General features: G+C 38.3%; 1 protein-coding gene across 4 annotated transcripts in view; it reads left to right on the forward strand.

Annotated features, from left to right (window-relative positions):
- Window positions 1–20,606, forward strand: part of SLC12A4 (solute carrier family 12 member 4) — a 50,299-nt gene that overhangs the window by 16,490 nt on the left and 13,203 nt on the right. For 2 of the 4 annotated variants that reach the window (XM_048078627.2, XM_013192364.3), the window contains exons 2-14: window positions 3,390–3,484; window positions 5,692–5,823; window positions 7,005–7,025; window positions 11,812–11,958; window positions 12,519–12,573; window positions 12,867–12,997; window positions 13,416–13,657; window positions 15,544–15,758; window positions 16,752–16,916; window positions 17,005–17,103; window positions 18,967–19,024; window positions 19,463–19,637; window positions 20,046–20,164. In XM_048078627.2, the coding sequence (XP_047934584.1) occupies window positions 3,390–3,484; window positions 5,692–5,823; window positions 7,005–7,025; window positions 11,812–11,958; window positions 12,519–12,573; window positions 12,867–12,997; window positions 13,416–13,657; window positions 15,544–15,758; window positions 16,752–16,916; window positions 17,005–17,103; window positions 18,967–19,024; window positions 19,463–19,637; window positions 20,046–20,164 (1,654 nt within the window). The remainder of the gene's footprint in view (window positions 1–3,389; window positions 3,485–5,691; window positions 5,824–7,004; window positions 7,026–11,811; window positions 11,959–12,518; window positions 12,574–12,866; window positions 12,998–13,415; window positions 13,658–15,543; window positions 15,759–16,751; window positions 16,917–17,004; window positions 17,104–18,966; window positions 19,025–19,462; window positions 19,638–20,045; window positions 20,165–20,606) is intronic. The other 2 variants (XM_048078628.2, XM_013192365.3) reach the window with 1 other exon arrangement.

The raw sequence follows: 20,606 nt of genomic DNA on the forward strand, positions 1-20,606 counted from the left end.
GGTGTTGCTCATTGGCAGACAGAATATACCGTACAAATATTTATTGCAAGATGTGTCATGCTGTGCTGTACTCTGTTCTGTTGTAGTGTGGTCACTTGTTGATTCTTGTGTGATTCTTGTTGAGCAAACAGAGTCATCCACTGTAGGTTTTATTCCTGAAATTGGGAACAGGATATAGAAATAGAGAAGATTAGGTTAATACCTTGGTGTTTTTTTCCAACATGTATGAAAAGTAGAGATTACACCAAACATACAACTGTAGTGAAGGTGATTTTGGCTATCATTTCATTAACTATTTTAAACTATTCAGCGTAATACTTCTTTTGATGCAGGACGCGTCTCTGTAGCACCCAGATCCACGTACTGGTGAAACTAAAATATGTTCTTTGAAAGAACTTGAATGTAAACTTACAATGCCAAGCAGTGGAATATAAGTGACCAGTGTTTGAGAGGGAGTTTAATGTGGCATTTTGTTGGATTGGTAGAATCATGGAGTTTGAAAATTCACTATTACTTTGTATAGTTGGAAGTAATCCATAATCTGTATGTATTTCCAGGATAATGGAGCTAGTGCTGTGAAAGTGGTAAAAAGCCAGCTGTATCTCTCTATCATCTGAACTTTTCTATAGAGAGAAAAGCGTGCCCTAGCAATTGCAAAAACAAAGCTCTAATTCCAGTCACTAGTGTTGCTGATTTTCTTTTGCAGTTAGCTTTGTTTGAGCTTCCTGTGTGCAGGAAGATGTATAGAGCAAGCACACCAAGGACTTAAATTCAGAAGGAAAGCCAATGGGAAGGAATTTGGTGATACTGGAAAATGCAAATGGTGACTGAGAGAGGAGCCACGCGCTCTTTCTGAGAAGGACAGAGAGCTTTTGAAGAGACCAGTGATGAAAAATGTACTGCAGTAAAACGAAGATGCATCTAAAAAATAATGCGACTTATCTTGATTGATCTTAAGTCACTGTCTTTGTGTCAGGCTTAGGGAGAAGGTATGACGTATTGTTTCTTAACCAAGGGCAAGTTACACTGATGACAGTAATGAGAGGCTTGGCATTTTGAAAGAGCAAAGCAATTGTCATCTTCTATAAAAATCTGGGATCGGATGTATGAGTTATCTTGAGAACAGTGTGATTTTATACATAAAAAGAGATTGTGTAAGCATTACAAATAATGGGAACACCCACTATACTTTTTTTTGAAGTGGTGGTAAACTGCTTCTATAAGCTAAGAACAAAGAAAATTACAACAGCAAAGAATTAATTTAAAAATCATTGTTTGACACTTTTTTAAACTTTGAATTATCAAAGCAAGTATATAGGAGATAAGAAAACAAAATAACATGAATTGTGACCCTGCTACATTTGGTAGGTGTAATGAGGAGATACTGCACAGACCAAAGTTTTCAATTTTCGTGGTCAAACAGACCCCACCTATTTTCAATTTCATAAGTAAAATCTATGGCAGATGACTCTATTTCCTCCGCAAGACTTGCAAATGTACTTTGACCAAAATAGAATAGAATGGACTGCAGAATAGCAAGCAATATGTACTACAATAAAATTGGTCTAGTACAATCCCTCTGCCAATGAAAGACCTAATGTATACAGAAAGCAAGTAGTTCTTACCGTTTGTTTAGTAAGTATTTGTCTTTATTTAAATTGATAAACATGTTATTTTGATTGTGTTGCTAAACCTAGAGATATTTTTTCCTAGTCATGCAAAAGTTTGACAATATACAGCAATGTGAACATCCCTTACATGTAGGTAGGGTCAGCAAATAGGCTGAGAGACAAGTGCAAGGCAGCTGCTAATCCACATTTTGGTGATAATCCTTAGAGCAGTGAGAAGAGCAGTAGGCATGTAAAAACAGCTGACTGCTGTCTACCAATGTTTTCAGTCTGCTAAGTGATTACTTCCAGAAACTTACAAAGACATCTGTTGTTTGTGAGTTTTTCCCTACCAGTTTTGCTCAAAGCACCTGCGAGCAATTTCCAGCAAATAGTGCTTCTTCACATGTGTTGCTTCCCTTCAGTGAGAATAGCACTAAAATTTCTCATATTATTTTGCTAGAAACAATAATGTTGGTAACGGTGGGGTATATGCTGATCTGTGTGTGTAGGGGAGGAGTCTTCTACTTGCCTGCCATGTTAATTTTGTAAGTTGATTCAGATCTCACAATGCAGAAATAATTAAGCTTTCATGGTATTAAAATAATTTAGCATAGCATTGTTGAATTGATTACTTTAATCAGTGAAAATATGCACCCCAAAATCCAGCTATTTAATCTTGTGCTTTTTACATAGTCAGCGTACGAGGCTTCTTTAACTTGTCATCTTTTTATTTGAGATAATCTGTTTTTCCTTTCATTTTCAATTTCTTTAGTGGTTACTTTTTTTTTTCTTGGTAAATAGAAAGAGTATTCCTTGGATTGACCTTCTCTTAAGGAGATACTTTTGGAAATCTCTTTAATTTCTGTTGGCTGAAAGAGCAGGGAGTGAAGAGTTATAAGCAAAAGAAAGGAACTGAAAGGAATTGTTGTTTGTCAAGCAGACTATAATGGGAGCCACATGTCAGAGAGCTTCTGATTACTGGAATCAACTTCATTTTAAATTTTCTTAAATTTATTTTATTATTCTTTTGGCAGAGATCATTTTGTACTATAGTGTCCTTTTTAATTTTTAAATTTATACTTTTTTAAAGAAAGTTCTGATCTCCCACATTATCTTTTTGTGGTTTGTTGCATATGTGAATGTTTTGCTTTTACTGTATCTGATGTTAGGTTTTAATTTAAAAGCACAAGAGGAGTCTGAAGAATGCACGGTCTGTTCAAAACAAAATAAGTGGTAAGGCTTCATGAAGTCAGTGTGGTTTGATGTCTAGGACTTAGTGGGCAGGGGGGTGGAGGAGCTTTTTGTTTGATATTTTCCGGTATTGTAACAACAGAGTCTAGTTTTTGAATTGTTCAGTCTTATTAGATTGACCTGATCTGTTTGGACATGCTGCTCACAAGTTACTCTCAGCTTTAGGAGAGATTTCCGGGTGCAGAAGAACTGTATCTTGACTTCTCACAGTTCTGTGAAAGGAATAGTCATCTAAGGAAACATTAGAGAACAAAGGCACAGCTGGGGGTTAGCTGGGACCCTACTTGTATGTTTTGCTTTGCAGTGACTTGTTAGTCTGCTTTGATGAAAACAGGAATAGAAAGAGCGAAACCTCCCCTGTCAGAGTCACGTCTCTGATACCGATATCGTGGAATAACTTTAGATACCGAAAAAAACAGATTCGGTTGAACAAACAAGCTTATTCCCTGTGGATTATTTTTGTCAAGGTTACAAAGTTTCCTTGGGATTTCTCTCTGTTTTTACCAAAATCTTCGTTTTTCTTTGCAGGTCATGGCAACCATAAAGAAAACAGTCCTTTCCTCAACAGTTCAGAAGCTGGCAAGGGAGGTGATTACTATGACAGAAATCTGGCCTTGTTTGAGGTAATTTCTAAGTGTTTTTCAGACTTTTGATGTGATTTGTGATCTTCCGAGCTGGGAGGGATTGAATGTGTATTATTTATCATTCAGTGGAAGATAGAGCATTGCAAAGATCCAGGTGGATTGGTACCTAACTCTCACTGAATGGGAGTCTGGTATCTAAAAACCTGTCAGTGTGTTTAAGGGTAAGTCTATAACGTAGTAAAGTATAATGGTACCAGAGGTGATTTGAGGAATTTAAATAATGAAGCTGTGGGACTGTGGGCTGAGCAGTGTGGAAAGTGAGCCTTGGCAGATTTGCCGTGTTGAGAAGCACTGCGTTGTCCTGCAGGAGAGTGCCTAAATTCAGGTACCCAAATTAGCCTGGATGTCCTGTATTATACCTGCAGTATATCAGTAATAGGGATTTCTTCACCACTTGTGGTTGTAGGTATGCGTTTGCTGTCTGAGGTAATGGTGGGACGTTCTGTGTGATGGAATAGCTCAGATACTGTGGGGCAGAGAGAGGTGACTGGTTCCACGCAGAAGTGAGGAGGACCAGACTCTTACGCAGGAGGCTATCTGGACCCACATCAAGTCCAGCAGAATCCTCCTCATTTTGCTGGCGCTGCATTAAGTGAAAATATCTCATGGTGTGCTAAGACCATGCTTCTAAAAAATGTTTTCAGAAGCTTAGGTTCTGGGGAGTGGTGCAGAGGGTTTATGCATGGCTCTGCAGCTGCTTTCCAGCTGGGCTCCTGAGTTACTGCTTCCCAGTGATCCTGGTTAACTACACCCAGCCAGGCTGGCCGCTGCAAAGTCCAGCTGTGTGGCATAGAGCCTGACACATATAATTAGCCTGCTAGATAGCAACTCACCCTGGAATGCCTACAAAAGTGTTTGCATGGCAGTGTGCTTGAGCTAAAGACTTGGAAGCACGCTCCCAGCTCCAATGTCTCCTTCCTCCAAGGCACGGTGATTCCATGACCAGGATAAACTGGTTTGCAGATCATGGTTAGTTTGCCATTTGTGGAATTAGTGACTGCTGCTACTTACATGCCTGCCTCCTTCCTAAGCAGTAGCACAGTACCACACCAGTGCTGCAGGCTGTTTCTGTAGTGCTAAAGAGGAGGAGGAGCAGGTAACATCCCAAAGGCTATGCTGCTCAGCTGAATGGAGAGCACGTTACTCCAACCTCTTCCTGGACTGGAATCATAACCGGGTTTTTAAAGATGGGAAATGTAGGTTTCATAGATGAGATTTGTGGAGAGAATAAGAAAAGGGATGCTTAGCTCATGGCATTACCTTTTTACTGTTTGGGGTCAGTTTCTGCATCAGCTGCAAAGCATTAATCCTCCCAGGAACCGTTCATGACAATACATGAAGATATGGTAAAACTTCAGACAGTGAAATCTTTCATAATCAGCTTTGATTTTCTATGTAGAAAGTTGTTTCTCTTTGCCATGCATTACTTATTGTGCAATTAGACATGTAAGGCATTTCAGTTTCACAGAGAAAGGGGAAGAGAATGACTTTGTCCTACTTTTGTTTCTTTGCAGGCTAGCTGTTTCAGTGAGCTGCAGCTTTTCTTTTTTTTTTCTTTTTCCTTCTTTGTCTGAGGAAAGTATTTGATTGAATGGGGAAGCCACTGATTTGTTCTTGAAATTACTTTCAGAAGCAGAGGTTGGATGGGAAGAATGTAAAACTGTGAGGCTCTATACATGTGGCTTCTGGGATTTTTTTTATCTAGTTCCACGTGAATTAGATTACATAGCTTGAAAAGTGTAATAAAGTGATCAGAATACACATGTGCGTGCAACGATTGGACTTCAATCATTAGATTGCTGGCTTATTTGGAAACGAATCTTTTAAAACTGTCTGTTGTTGTCCATTGATGTTAGAGATTCATGCAAGGCACATGTTAATTTTTGTATAGTCCTGAAGCTCAAAGTTCTGCTTTATTGCTGTAATTTGTGTTTTCCAGCACGTAAGGAGAAGGATGCATTCAGTGCATACCTGTTGCCACGGCCTTTTCCTGTCAGAGTTGCCCTCATTTCAGAAATAAGTCCTCTCCTCAGTGGTTCATGCACGATGAAATATTCCATTTTTCCCTTGTTGATTTCACTGGTGTGTTCCTTGGCAACCTCAGGCATGCCAAGGAAGGCATGACCCCACCTACTCTCCACAAATGCTGTGACTCGCAGAAGCTGACTTGTTGCCTTCTTCCACAGGAAGAACTCGATATACGACCAAAAGTGTCATCTCTGCTTGGCAAGTTGGTCAACTACACAAACCTTACCCAGGGTGTTAAGGAACACGAAGAAGCAGAAAGCACCGATGGCTCCAAGAAGAAAGTATCAAAAGTAAGTAAAGATTCTCTCCATGGCCAGCTAACAAACAGAATAGTTCCCTATGTGAATTTGGAGAGCTGGACTCCTTTACACTTTATCTTAACTTCTGTAGCTGTGAGGTGCTGTGGCAGTGTTGCCAAGAAAACCATAGAACTCAGTGGTAATCAGATGGCAGCAAAAAATTGGAACTGCTCCAGTGGTTGAGGAGGGTGCACTACTGTGCAGTTACATATGCTTGGAGTGGGTTTAGGTAGGATAAGCTTTTAGCTGTGAATTGAAGTACAAAACAAAAACCGACGGCTTTTCCCTAGTGCTGTTTGAGGCGCTGGGTAATATCAGAGATCTCTGCAAGCCTGTTAGGTATGACACAGGGCTTGAAGGAGACAACGCCCTTAAAGAGCGGTGGGTGGAGGTCAGATTGGACACCCCAGGGCAGCTTAAGTGTCATTGTGGTTGATAGGCTCTTAAGCAACTGAATTCCACCCCGAAGGGTCTGCAGTTAGATGGTTAGCCCATTTGGGCTGGCCTTGTAATAAGTAAGTAGAAGGTGAGGTTGGATTGTTGGTAGTTTGATTTCTATCACAAGCGCTATGTTCTAACTGCTGTTGTCAGTGCTCTGGCAGTCAGGCAAGTGTTTTAGTTGGTGCTAAAACTAAGTGGTAGGGTTGCATTTTATGACACTTGCAGGCCTGTCAGTTTTTTCAAAGGAAAGATTTCCAAAGAATGAAGATAGCATTTGAATTCTACAGATTTCATAATATTGTCATGTCAAAAATTTTTGATCCATTTCAAAAGGAGATGGAAGTGATAATGCTGAAAAACAACACATTGTTCTCAAAGAGAATGCACATTACGCCATGCTGAATGCTGGATTCCAGCTCTCTTGCTCATACTGTTTCCTTACTCTGCTTGTTTAGTCAACATGAAGCTTAAAGTTCAGTTTTATCTGGGACCACAAGCACTAAAGTGCTGCGATATTGGGGTTAATATGACATCATTACAAGACTGAGTGAAGGTTGTCTAGGTGCTGTACTGCATTTTGATACTTCAACCTTAAATCAAAAAAGTAATTTAAACTTTTTAACTATGAGTTTCTTTTGCGTGATACTTGTATTATGCTAATTGTTGAGTCTGTGCAAAGTTTTTACCTTCACATTGCTAATATGAAATCTCATCTGTATCTCTTGTTTTAGCATGCTGTTGAGGGGAATAAGGTGAGGCATCTGTTGTTAATTTGGTGATATCGCATAAGCTAAAAAAAAATATTTCCACCTCTTCTTACCAAAAGCAGGTTGGTGGTTATCCTCGCAAAGACAGAATGGAAGGAGATGCAATAGGCAAGTCCTTACTGTTCAGATAAATTTCTAATCATCTTTGCTATTAATTTCCTTACTGATTGCCCAGGCAGGATACCAGTGTAAGATGCAGGCTAATCTGAAAGCCAGTCACTTATTTCCCTATTGAGAAAGAATTAAGAGAATTTGGTGATGTAGTGTAATATTGGTTAAGATGGTCACAGTATAGCTTCCTATGGAAGAAACTCAGCAAATAACAGGAAAATGAGAAGTTGTTTTAACTCCTCAGTAGAGTAACATGTAAAGTTTGTTAGTGTTTCTGTGTCTAGGTATGATATGCGTAAACACTTAAGTATTTTGAAACTGTTTACGGCTATAAAAAAGAAATACTGTCCTCATGAAAGCTATGTTTCTATGGTAAAATGCACTTTGGGCTTCTAATTGTCTAGAATTATGTCTTACTATGTCCCTAAAATGTGTGTTTACAGACTTCTCAGATTTTTTTTTGTAGAATGAGTCGGGTAACTATTCCAAAAGTGATAGTGTTACCGTGTGTTAATACCTCAGTGTTTTTTGTGTAAACACTGCTATTTCCTTAAGTGAATCTTTGCCTAGCATGTCTGTCTCTGAGATAAATTACATCAATTGCAATATCATAACAGTACTTTGAATTTCTTCTCCCTGTCTTGCCATAAGCAATATGAAAGTTTAAACATCTCGTAGAATATAATGAAGTCAAACAATAACTTGGCCAATAATTATATCATAAAAAATGGGAAACTGTACAATGCTGTGCATTGAAATTATCCAGACACTGTACAAATGAGATTATTCGGTGGATTTTCAGAACTTTTTAAAACATTTGGTTTTAGTCATTTTTGAAGTATAAACCAATGCACTGCTGATAACCTATTCTTCCTATTTGAGTGTTAGCATGGGAGCAGGTGGCCCATATAGTTTTTGAGTGCCAGCTTTGGTAACTGACTCATTGCTGAATGTTCTCCTGGGTTTGTTCAGCTAATACATGCCCAACTAACTTGACAAAAGGTGAGCTGCCTGTCCTGTTGCGTTACTTACTGAATTGGCATCTTATTGACAAAAACTTGAGCAAGGAGGGTTAGCAGCCTCTAGATCTGGTATTCAAAAATTGAAAGAAGAAAACAGTCCTTTCAGTAAGCAAACATATTTCTATCTGAGCCGGTAAGGCAGGTCTCTGAATGAGAACTCTTTTGTGAGCTGGCACACCACTCTCCCCGAGATCATATCCTTTCAAATTAAAGAGGAGAGCATGAGAGAGCACATGCAGTTGTGCGCACATAAAGTGATGAAATCTCTGAGTGGCGGGTATCAAAAAAAGGGATCTTTCTTCAAATTCTAAGCTTAAATGAGTAGATAATGAGGTGCTTTGCCTGGTGAAGATCATTGTTGTTGACACCCGCTTTCCAAAGCGACAAGACGAAAAGAGATTTGCTATTTCCACGAACTCTGGAAAATGCATTACCCCTTTCTAATCCCTTGGAATCATTAATGCAGAATTTGTGGAAGGTACAAGTAAAGATCAGGACAATTTCAGTGCAAAACAGCTCAATATAAACATATTACCCTGGTTCAGCATTCCCATTAGATATTTTTGATGGTATCATCCTGTGTTAGACATACATCAGAAGAAAATTGACACTACTGCATTGTAACAGGGTAGAGATTTGGGTTGCTTTTTCTGTTTTATAAATACAGTCTTGTATTAAAGCACTTAGTAGTCACAGTGCTATAAAATATCCCTTTCTCATGGTGGAAATTAGATTAAGTATTTTAGTTCATGTATTTTTAACAAGGCAGAGCATTTCTGTGCTGCTGTTTGCCCTCCTGCTACAGAGCAACCCCAAGAGCTGTCATTACTGATCAATGTCCCTGAGCCCTGCAGGCAAGTGCTTTGATGATCCGTCATACTAGCACAATGGAAATAATGTCCTTCAGACTCAGATCAATATTTGTATCAATTATGTGTCTGCAGCTGATAAGAGAGAATGCCACACATGCAGGAACATGATCTGCATCACTGAAACTGAGATTTTTGAGATTGTTCTGTCTTTTCTCAGTTGAACTAAACTAAACCAGTGTTTTTCAAAATGCCTTTGTGTTTTATTTCCTTTGTGCAGCCTGGGTTGTTTAATTAGTTTTATTTGACAGCTGCAGAGCCTGAACATAACGTCTTTCTTATTTCAGTTTGCATTCCGTTAAAGCTTCAGTACTGGTTTAGTATCACTTACTCCAACTTAATGTTGATTAAAAAAAATGAATAAAAAGGGTTACGTTGCTGAAGATTACTGGCATTAAATATTTCTCTGAGCAAGCTGGTGCAAGCAATATTTGTGCATCATTCATTTCATGGATGTATTTTTTTTATTCCACAGGGTAAGAAAATGCAGAGTAAACTCTTATGCCTCAGGTGCACTTAGTAATGCTGTGGTTTGGGTTTCATCTGCTGGCAGACGCTGGTGCATCTCCTAGGTTAGGCTGCTGTGCTCTGCAGTAGTCTCTTAGCTATGCAATTAATGCGCAGTTCCTCTGTGGCTGGAGCTGGCTTGTCACTTGATACACAAAAAGGGCTTCTTCAGAGGGATGGGGAGGGGATGATGAACACTAGAGCAAAACTGCCAAGTAGAACAGATAAGAAAGAGCTGAGCAAAGGCAAATTCTTATGCGAATGAAACAGATGTTGAGAGATGTGTAACAGGCAGGCTGAAAACTCACCTGCTGCGTACCTACACTGTGCGTAGAATATACAGCTGTGCTCCCCCTGCCCCTGCTGTGTAATGGCAATAAGTTGGGCTTCTGAGGAAACAAGGGTATTATAAAGAATAGCCTGAGAAGATTCTCCTCTGCTGAGGCATTGGAACAACTAATTTCAAAATCCTTACCCTGATCAAGATACTTAAGTACAAGTGTCATTTCTGGTAGTATCAGAAGACAGCAATTCCTTTCATCCTTGTACATCATCCTGACAAAGCTTTCAGTTCTGTAGGGTGGTAATTTTTGTAGAAATGGCAAATTTAGGGACTTCTTTGTACTGTGGCTTTGGAGCAGTATAGTAAGAGCGCTCTGGACCCATTCTGACCCTTCTGGTCACGTAGGGTAAGACCATTGCTGACCACTGGCACACAGTCACGTTGCCCACTTTACTTCAGGAGGTTTAACTTCAGTCACAGACTGAATTCAAAGCTGACTTAAAAAAAAAAATAAAAAAAATAAATTGGTTAGCAGTTCCTGGTATTTCTAACAACGAATTGTTCGGATCCTGTTCATAAGTACGGTTTTCTTTCATCTCAGACAGAGCAAATTACTAATGCAGATGAGGACATTCCAAATTGTAACGTGCAATTGCAAGTTGCACTGAATTCTTCGGATTCTTATTTTAACCTGGTGATACTATAACCACTGTATTTTCTGGGATTTTGCTTTGTGTGCCAAAATATACTTTTGCCTTACCTTAGCTAATTCATTCTTTCCTAAGTGAAGAAAAGGCAAGAATGAAGTTAGCCGCTTTATTGCTTTGATAGTAATATGCATGTCCTAAGTACCATTGCTTTTGATTCATGACTGATTTGTTTACAGGAGTGCATGTTATGGCTTTATTTTTGCATTTCGTTAATGCTATGTGGAGTCAAATTTGAACAAGTTTTGTTACCTCCCTTTAATATCCTTGTCATTTAGGTGACTGTGTACGGGTTTCTTTTGATGCTGCCTGTCTGTAATATGGTTTGGAATTCAGGTTTATTAATGCAAAGTGTGTAAAGGGATGTGCCTTTGAGAAGTTAGGTTCCCCCTATGTTTCAGCATTCTGTATGATTTTAAATGAAGAACAGAACCTTAAAACATGGAAGCAATGAAATGTCTTGGCAGGAAACCACAGAGATTTTGGACTCTGAATTGCTGCCAGTGCCAGGTGTGCCAATGCAGGGACCACTTCTATTCCTTGAAACTAAACCTTTCCCAGTGGCACTTTGATATCGTTGTTTGAGATCTGACTGTCCCTTGACAATAACTATTGAGGCAAAGGAGAATTCTGGAAGATACTGCGTTGAATGCCAGTAGTGTGCAGTCACTGTGAAGTCACATAAATAATTTGCATTTTTACAGTCACTGTTAAAAGCAATTCAGAGTCTGATGCTAGTATTATTTAAGTATAAGAAAGGTAAAATCATTACTTTTATCTGGAATATATAAAATGAAAAAAAAAAAAAACCTAACACATTAAGATTGCCTGTAGATTGCTTCCAAATCTTTTGTGGTTATAACAGCACAAAAGTATATTTTCCAGGAAGCTAATTTATAAACTCGGGGGAGTAGGGTAGGTTCCGTCCTACTCTGAGTCTGCAGCCCTCACCTGGTTTTATCCTAGAAACTCTGTGGTTCTACAGTAAAACAGATTAATATGGTTAGCTGTTAGTGACTAGTGTTAAATGCTGAATATAATGATTTCAAACGTGAAGATGTGATAGGGTCAGCATCTTGTTCATAAATGGTGGGTTTTGGTGTTAGCAGTTTGCTTCATGTTTTGTGGAAGTGGAGGATAATAGTACTTGTGTGTGCCTACTTTATGTTTCACAGATTTTTTATCATTTAAAAAACTGAAGTTGTATGTTTTTTGGTTACCTATGCTTTGAATAATTCCAGATAATGAATGCCAACATACTTTTTTTTTCAGTCACCCAGCATGGGCACCCTGATGGGGGTGTATTTACCATGCATGCAGAACATCTTTGGGGTTATTCTCTTCCTTCGGTTGACTTGGATGGTAGGAATGGCCGGAGTTCTCCAGTCCTTCCTGATTGTATTACTTTGCTGCTGTTGTGTAAGTATATAGCTAAAATAACACCTGTTACATAACACCTGTGAAGCTGGTGAGACACTTGGAGAGGCTGCATTGTAGATGCATGTGTAATGAAAAGCCATGTTTTTGTAGGCATGTGACTTTTTTTTTTAAATTTGTGTGTGATCATATTTCTAAACTGGCAAACCATTTCTAGTGTAGATACAGCCATAAAAATGGTGTTTGTTCAGCACAAAGCTGTTTTCTGTGTCCATCTTAGGTCACAGCTGCCTGCTTTGCTGGACAAGCCTTTGTTGGAATTTCAGCTCTGCAGAGGGAGTGACACCTGTGCTCTTTTATCATGCTTTGTCTGCAGACAGACATTATTTGACCTGATAAAGCAGCCATCTCTCAGGCAAAAGTCTCAACAGCTTGATTAAATTCCTGCTCCCCTTGTTTTCTTTCAGATAATGACCTGTCAGGGCAGAATAAACAGAAATATTTTATTGTTTGTGTGCTGGCAGGTTTACTCTAACAAGGAATAAGTTACAATTTAAAAAAATGTTGTTGACACCATTGCTTCCTTTTTCTTGTTCTCATAGACCATGTTGACAACCATATCAATGAGTGCTATTGCCACAAATGGCGTTGTTCCAGGTAAGTGTAGTTAACAAACTACTACTAAAATGTGGTTTTAATCCAGAGAAACTTGTTTAAGCCAGTTTACAAAGCCTGAATTCATATCCAGTATTTCTCTTTAATATCAATTAGGCTATTTAGGCTATTTTTTTTTTGTTTTACTTACCTCTGTACTAACAAAAAGATGCTTTAACTGAAGCTCTAGAAAAGCAGATACACACTGTAGTTTTGGTACATTCTTTTTGTGATTGTTTAAAAATGTATAACAACCAACAAATGACAATTTTACCCTCTCTTTTCTTGTTTCATAGCTGGTGGCTCCTATTTCATGATATCCAGGTCATTAGGCCCAGAGTTTGGTGGAGCTGTAGGGCTGTGCTTTTATTTGGGAACAACATTTGCAGGAGCAATGTATATCCTTGGTGCCATTGAGATTTTATTGGTGAGTAATACTGGGGCAGACGTGCTTTTAAGGCAACTGGCAGATAGAAATACTGCAGTATTCTTGTCCTATATTCATATGCACGTTCACATGTCAGACCAGAAGGTCTCCAGTTCTGTACTGCTAGCGTTGCCCTTTGAAAGTTGCATGCTCTGTGGGTATCTAGAATGCAAAGTCTCATGAAAATGTGGACAGAAGCATGACTTAATCAAATATATGTGCTCATCATTGATAAAGTTGGCTGAGTTGTACTACTGAAATAGAATGAGCTGTTACCCTTTGACTTTTCCTATAAACCAAAGGTTCCTGGTGAAATTGGAGAATGATTTGCATTTCTTGTATAGGGACAAGATCACTACAGTAGTGTAGGCAGAATTCTGTTTCTGTGCTCCTTCAGCTTGCTTTCTTCTTATTTCAGACATATATTGTGCCACAAGCAGCAATTTTTTATCCATCCGGTGCCCATGATGCATCCAGTGCTATGCTAAACAACATGAGGGTGTATGGAACTGTATTCCTCATCTTAATGGCAGTGGTGGTCTTTGTAGGTGTGAAATATGTTAACAAATTTGCTTCCCTCTTCTTGGCCTGCGTAGTAATATCCATACTGTCCATTTATGCTGGAGCTATCAAGTCCATCTTTGATCCACCTGAATTTCCGTGAGTAGTATTTCTGGACTGGGGTGGGGTGGGGGGTATAGCTTTGACTACAGATTTGGAAGATGGGATTCAATGGAAGTTACTTAAAACTTGTGCCTAATATGTTGTCAAAGTTCTTTTTTTGTGTGTGTGAATTATTTCAGATTTTTTAGCTGTGTATAGTAGCACTGATGGTCTTCTGCCTGCAGAGCTCATGGAATAGAAACTCCTTGGGCCAAAATAAATGCATTGTCACATTCTTTAACTGTTTCAGTAGAACAAAGTCTCGTGAGTGTACCAGGTTGATGGAGGCTGACATTTCTCTGCTTCCCACAAAGACGATCCATTTAGCCTATGGCTGCTGAGTTACTTTTGAGCAAGGATTGGGCTGGGTTATTTATGCAGCCCTCCTCAGCAGAAAGCAGCGTGGCAGCTCTGTTTTCTGCAGGCCAGTCAGACGTGATGTGCTGCCTTCATGGCTGGAAACTGGTGGTGTGATGCTGCTGCTCCCTGAGAAACAGAGCATCTCTCAGGAATGTGGGAGGTGTGATGGGGCCGTGCTGAAGCCCCAGTGGAACTTCCCCTTGGTTTGAAGGCAGAGTAGTCTACTGTATGAGTAGCTCTGCTCTGAACACAGCACATGCTCCTTGGCATGTTAAACGTGTAATAAGGTTTCTTAAACTCAGAGCTGGAGCAGCGGTTACGTGGATACATGCGTTGTACCAAAACTGCAAACGGTATTTCCTGATCCTGCTGACAAGAGAGAATGGAATGGAAATAGAGGAGTTGAGTCTGCATAATTATTCACATTTCAAAATGTTGTGACCATAAATAAGCAGTCACAACCCACAAGTGCTCCGTTTAGATATTTAGGGCCCAATGATTATAATATTTTACAACAGCAGCAGGTTTACAGCAGTAAAAATAAGAGTGTCTTTACCTCCCCCTCATTATCTCTTGTATTGTTCTTGAATGTTCCCTATCTTTCTTCCTTGGGCTGTGCTCCTTTTTCTTTTGCTTCAGTAATCAGATATTGTACTTATTTTTAATACTGGAGGAGAAGGCTTCTCTGAAGTTAAGTTTCACAGGCTTACTAATCCTAAAGGAATGGCCCTCTCTCTTCCATTTTCCTGGCTTTACAGCTTGATGAGGCCTGTGAATCAATGTAACTTATTAAAATGTCCGAAAATAATAAACTTTTTATTTTAACTCCCCTTATTGGTATTTCCTGGCAGTAGGAGGAGAGGCTGAATGAACTTTTCAGTGGCAGCAAGCTGTAATGTTGCATCACCCTCTCTGTGGAACCATCTTTGGAGATGCAGGTTAAAAATCTCCACTGCTGGGATAAAGCTAAATTTGTGGATAGGTGAATCACATCAGGAACTGGATGATTTCAGCAGTGATGCATAGTATCTTCTGACAAGAAGAAACTTTGTTTATTGGGACTGAATTGCATGTTTCTAATTCTGAAGCTAAAAACTATCAGGGAATATTTAAGTGCTTCTGTACAGAAACTGGTATAATGCTTTTCTAAATATTTTTAGATATGTGAAATATTTTCCATTCTTATAGTTCTATTTAACTGGAAACTAAAATATTGCTTAATACTTCACTTCCTTTGTTTAAGGTAAATTTACCACTGACATCAAAATCTTTGAATCACTCTTATGTAGCTTGTTATACCTCTCCCAGAATCGGTGGAAAAAGTAGCTTTATATTTCAGACTTTCAAGCAAAACAGATGCCTAGTTTTCATCGTGCTACCACCACCTTTCTGAAGTTGAGAGTTAATGTAGCAGACTAGAGCCACTTGAAGCTTCCATGATAGGAAAGGCAGCTGATGGGGAAAGAAGTATTTCATTTTCCAGGTGCCATGTAATTATACTGCTTTTTACATTTCCCTTCCAGGATTTGCATGTTGGGCAACAGGACTTTGATAAGAGATCAGTTTGATGTTTGTGCCAAAACCATAGTTAAGGATAACATTACCGTGGCCTCTAAGCTTTGGGAGAACTTCTGCCACAATACAAACTTAACCACTGAGAACTGTGATGAATATTTCCTACTAAACAATGTCTCCGAGATAGCAGGAATTCCAGGAGCTGCTAGTGGTATTTTAAAAGGTATGGAAATTATTATTTTTTTTCCCCTTAAAGAGGAGGCATCCAGAGCAGTTGAAACAGTTCCCTGGTGGATCGGAAAGAAGAATGGAAGAAATATTATTATGGCAAAGAACATTATCTTCAATAAAGAAACCAAAGTCTTATAATCCTTAAAAGAGCAGATGACATTTAGCTTTTGATATATAGTACTTGTGTGCTGTAAAATTAAATTTGCCTTGCACATCTCATAATTTCAGTCAGAAGTCAACTATAATTAGAGCTATACTAATGTGAGTAAATTGTTATGATTTTTCAAAACTCCTTGTAGCTATGACTCTCCAGTTTAGACAGGTTAAAACTATGTCCTGAAGGATAAAAACACTTGTCTAAAAATTAGTTTAGCTCCTTCTTTGCCCAGTCCTGTAAATGATACAGCTGAAAAGTGTTCATTATTGAAATGAACTCTGGAGAACAGATGCTGTGTGTAGGTGCTGAGTGCTTAAAGTTCCTGTTTGCACAGGAACTGGTAATCTAGTTACTAAAGTGGACTCAGCATTTCTTAGTGCAATTTCAAATCCCAACCATATAATTCTATAATTCTTCCACTGTCTAAAGGGCATTTTTTTTCTCTCAGTTCCTCAAAAAGAAAAGTTTATGTCCAAAAATCTGGTTAATGTTGCTGCTTTGGATTCTCAGGAGTGTGTGGATATCACGGTTCGTTAAAAATACTCAGACTAATTCTAGGGGTTAAAATAGATATAAAGTTAAAAGAATGTTACATTTCATAATTTTAAAGGAAAGTGCCTAGACCTCTGTAGATCATTCACATATATTTATTTTGTTACAGATTCCCTTGAAAGCATGAAACAGAAACTTTGTCATGTAACCTGCATGTCTTAATTTGTGTTGATCACCGAATTGCATGAATTGCATTTTTAATCTTCAGTTTAGACCCATTATAATGAGAACAAGTTTGAACTGAAATAATGCTTTTCTTTTCTGTGGTGTTTGAAGACAATTTATGGAGCAATTACTTGGAGAAGGGAGAGATACTGGAGAAAGCACATCACCCATCTGTTGATGTAGCAGGCCAGAAGAACAACCTTCATCTGTATGTGCTTTCGGATATATCTACTTCATTCATGGTACTGGTTGGCATCTTCTTCCCGTCAGTGACCGGTGAGAATACTGGGAAAAGAGGAGAGGGCATCTTGGGTCTCTGAGGTTTCTTCACTCCCTTGATCTTGCATCCAAAATTTACTTTCAGGCATCATGGCTGGTTCAAACAGATCAGGGGACCTAAAAGATGCACAAAAATCCATTCCTGTTGGAACAATTCTCGCTATTGTCACCACATCACTTGTCTGTATCCTTTTAAAATTCGCGGAGTCCTACTGCGTTTAAGAGACTCACATGAATGATTGTGTGTCTGATTTATGGGACTGCTTTCAGGTGACTAAATTATTGTGAGTATGATTGGTTAGCAAAACCAAAAAGAAAAGCAGTCCTTGGGCTGAAAGCATCTGAATTGAAATCCTGTTGTTTTCCAACAAAATCTGGATCTGTAGGTTTTCAGGCTGGTTGAATACGGGTATATATTTTGCTTAGGATGTTGTGGACTGTTAAGTTTAGGGAAACCTTTAAACACAGAGATCACAAATTTCAGGTCCTTAAACAAGTATTTTTAGTTTGAATGACAGGAAGGAGTATGTGCTTTCTTGAACATTTTAAGGCAAGACAAACCAGACTTAGACTAGATGCTTAGCACACACCCCCAGCTGGCATGTGTAGAAGTGTTACAAACACTCGGTAGCGAGCTCCATGTAGCTGTGAATGACTCGCCATTTCCAGCCTGTTTCCACTGAGACTGGAGCACCTAATTTGCAAAATATGAGGATGTTCCTCGTACCAGATTTCCAGGTGCTGAGTGTGTACTCACAGGAACAGCCTTCGTCACAGTTGAAGATGGCAGGTTAAACTCTTGAGGGCTTAGGACAATGGAAGCTCTGCTTAGGAAAGTCTTTTTTAATCTCCTCTCTCCTGCTAGAGGGATGTCTTTCAGCTTCAGGTAGCCATTGATGTCCTAAACTGCCACTTATAAAGACAGATTTTCTGAAGAAAACAAACAAAAAACCCACCCCTCCAAAAACAACCAACCAACCGACAAAAAACTTATTATGAGCAAGACCTTAAAAAAAAAATAATAAATAAAGAGCTTTCTGAATAAATCCCACCCAAAAGTCAGCTGGCTGAGAAGGTGCCTTTTCTGGAACTTCTGCTGTTTGGAACCTGTGGTTTTTTGCCAAACCTTGCAAAGCTACCAGTCAGGATCCCGGCTCACTTGTCTCAGCTTCTTAGGAGCACAGGCTTTTCCAAATGTTACTTCTGGAACTGACTCCGTAGCATAAAAACTGTTCCCTCTGCATGTAATACTTATTAAAACAGGTCACAGATGTAACCCCTGGCTTTAGTGTTTTAATTTTTATAGTTCAAAACTTTTTTCATGAGGGATAATGTTATACATAGCTATTAATACGCCACCCAGTGGAAGGCTAACACCATAATTTTAAGGAGCAATTGGTTTTTCCCCTTTTATTATTCCTCTTATTTCATAATTACATTTTGGAATTGGAGGGTAGAGCTTAGAATTTAAACAGTCAAACTAAAATCACAAGATCAAAACCTTTACTGGAATGCCAGAACCAAGAAACTTGAATTATTTTATACTCCCTGATGCAGAAATAGTACAGTTTAATAATAAAGCAAATATTCAAAGATGTATTGGTGTTGTGAATGCTGTCAGAGACTGGAAAATGGGAAAGTGCAAGGTAATAGTTTGCTGTCCATTCAGAATAACTTCAAAGGAAGTGGTTTTCATGTAAATATCAATTTAATCTGCTACTGTAGAACAGAAATTGGTATTGAAATCTTTCCTACTTCTCTCCTTCTCTTGTATGTGAAGGTATCTCCTCTACTGTAACGTTTAAAGCAATCTTAGTTTAAAAATCAAAGCTTAGGATAATAACTGTTTGTCACTTACAGTAGAAGGTATATATGAGCAGTGAGGTGTTAATTTACTCATTAGCTTTACCATGTGTTTATGAAGATGCTGCAGTACAAATGCTGTAGGACAGAGGCAGATATTGAACTTTTCACAATATTTCTTATGGTTGTTTTTATCTGCCATGTTTAAATAAGTACTGCTTCCTTAGCACGCTGTGTACCCAAGACTTCAGTTGTGTATTATTATTTGGAGCCTGCATAGAAGGTGTAGTCCTGAGAGATAAGTAAGTAACCATTAAGTTTTACTGCTTCAATGCTCTACTTCATTTTTCTTTTCTTTTTTCTTTTTTTTCCTTTACTTCTGGATGCCTTTCCATCTGTAAGAGTATCTGATACTGGTTTGTGTTGGGTGTTTTAAACATTAAAACTTCGATTTTTTTTTTAAAAGAACTGTGTAATTCCAGATGAAAGTATGGAATCATAATTCTGATAATAAAGCAAGAATTTTATAATAAACGGTTGAAAAAAATTTCAAATGGCTGAAATCAGGTTGCAGACACTTCCTACATGTGTATTAGAACTAAGATTGTTTACAAATTCCGGTATTTCCTATTGTAGAGAATATCTAATAATATTTAAATGACAGCTTAAAACTGACCAAGAAAATCAAACATGAGTATCAAAATATTTTTTAAACATGAATGTCTTGTTCCTCTCTGCAGGTACGGTGATGCAGTGAACAAGAACTTAGTGGTGGGCACCCTTTCATGGCCCTCACCATGGGTCATTGTGATAGGATCCTTCTTCTCTACCTGTGGAGCAGGTTTACAGAGCCTTACTGGAGCCCCCCGGCTGCTGCAGGCAATAGCAAAGGACAACATTATTCCTTTCCTCTGGGTTTGTACATTTTTTATTTTTTAATAAAAGGCATTCTGTACGTAGTTATTAACCAGTTATTTGACTTTATGCTCTTGGAAATTAGATCTATTTTTCTTAGCCTGCCCTGCGTTGAAGTGAAGGTCAATATTTTTTTTAAATGCTTTGTTTTCATTTGTTAAAAACTAGGAATATTTTTGAAGGATTTTGAATAAACATATTTGGTAGTTTTATGAAGAAGTCTAACATCTAATTCAATGAAGTAGAGAAAGCCATTAGAATTATTTGACTCCTTGCTCAAGAAGAAAATACATAGGAAAGTTACTATTATCTAAATGGATTTCTTTTTTTCATTATAACTTTATGAAATACTTGGAAGAAATGTTTAATATCTAATGATAAAAGCTGAAAATGCTTCTGTTTCTTCAGGTTTTTGGTCATGGCAAAGCAAATGGTGAACCAACATGGGCTCTTCTGTTAACAGCATTAATTGCTGAGCTGGGAATCCTTATTGCCTCCCTTGACATGGTGGCTCCAATTCTCTCAATGTAAGGAACAGGGTGGATGCTATAAAAACAAATGAACAAAACCCCAAAAACATGCTTTTTAGTTTTACTATCTTGATTGATTTAATTGTCTTTTATAACTGTATCTTAAACTGCTAAAACAAATTACTAGAGCCTGAGTTCCACTTTTATTATTTCTATGAATTCTCTGACCTGTGACTCTACATATAAATTCATTTGTTTCTGCTTTGGAATATTCTCTGAATACAAAGGTTTTTGGGCAGACTGCTATTTCATTCAGGAAAATGTTATTTTTAATGCAGAATGCCGTAAAAGGTACGGTTGATGTTGCAGATGCACCTAGCTTGATCCCATTAAAAGTTCTAACTACTTTATAGTGATATTTCAGGCTAACGAAAATTAATGGGTAGGCACACATGATATTTTGACTAAATAATTATTGTAATTATAATCTGTAAATGTG

The sequence above is a fragment of the Anser cygnoides genome, chromosome 12, assembly GCF_040182565.1.
Source record: "Anser cygnoides isolate HZ-2024a breed goose chromosome 12, Taihu_goose_T2T_genome, whole genome shotgun sequence".
In the NCBI taxonomy this organism is placed as follows: domain Eukaryota; kingdom Metazoa; phylum Chordata; class Aves; order Anseriformes; family Anatidae; genus Anser; species Anser cygnoides.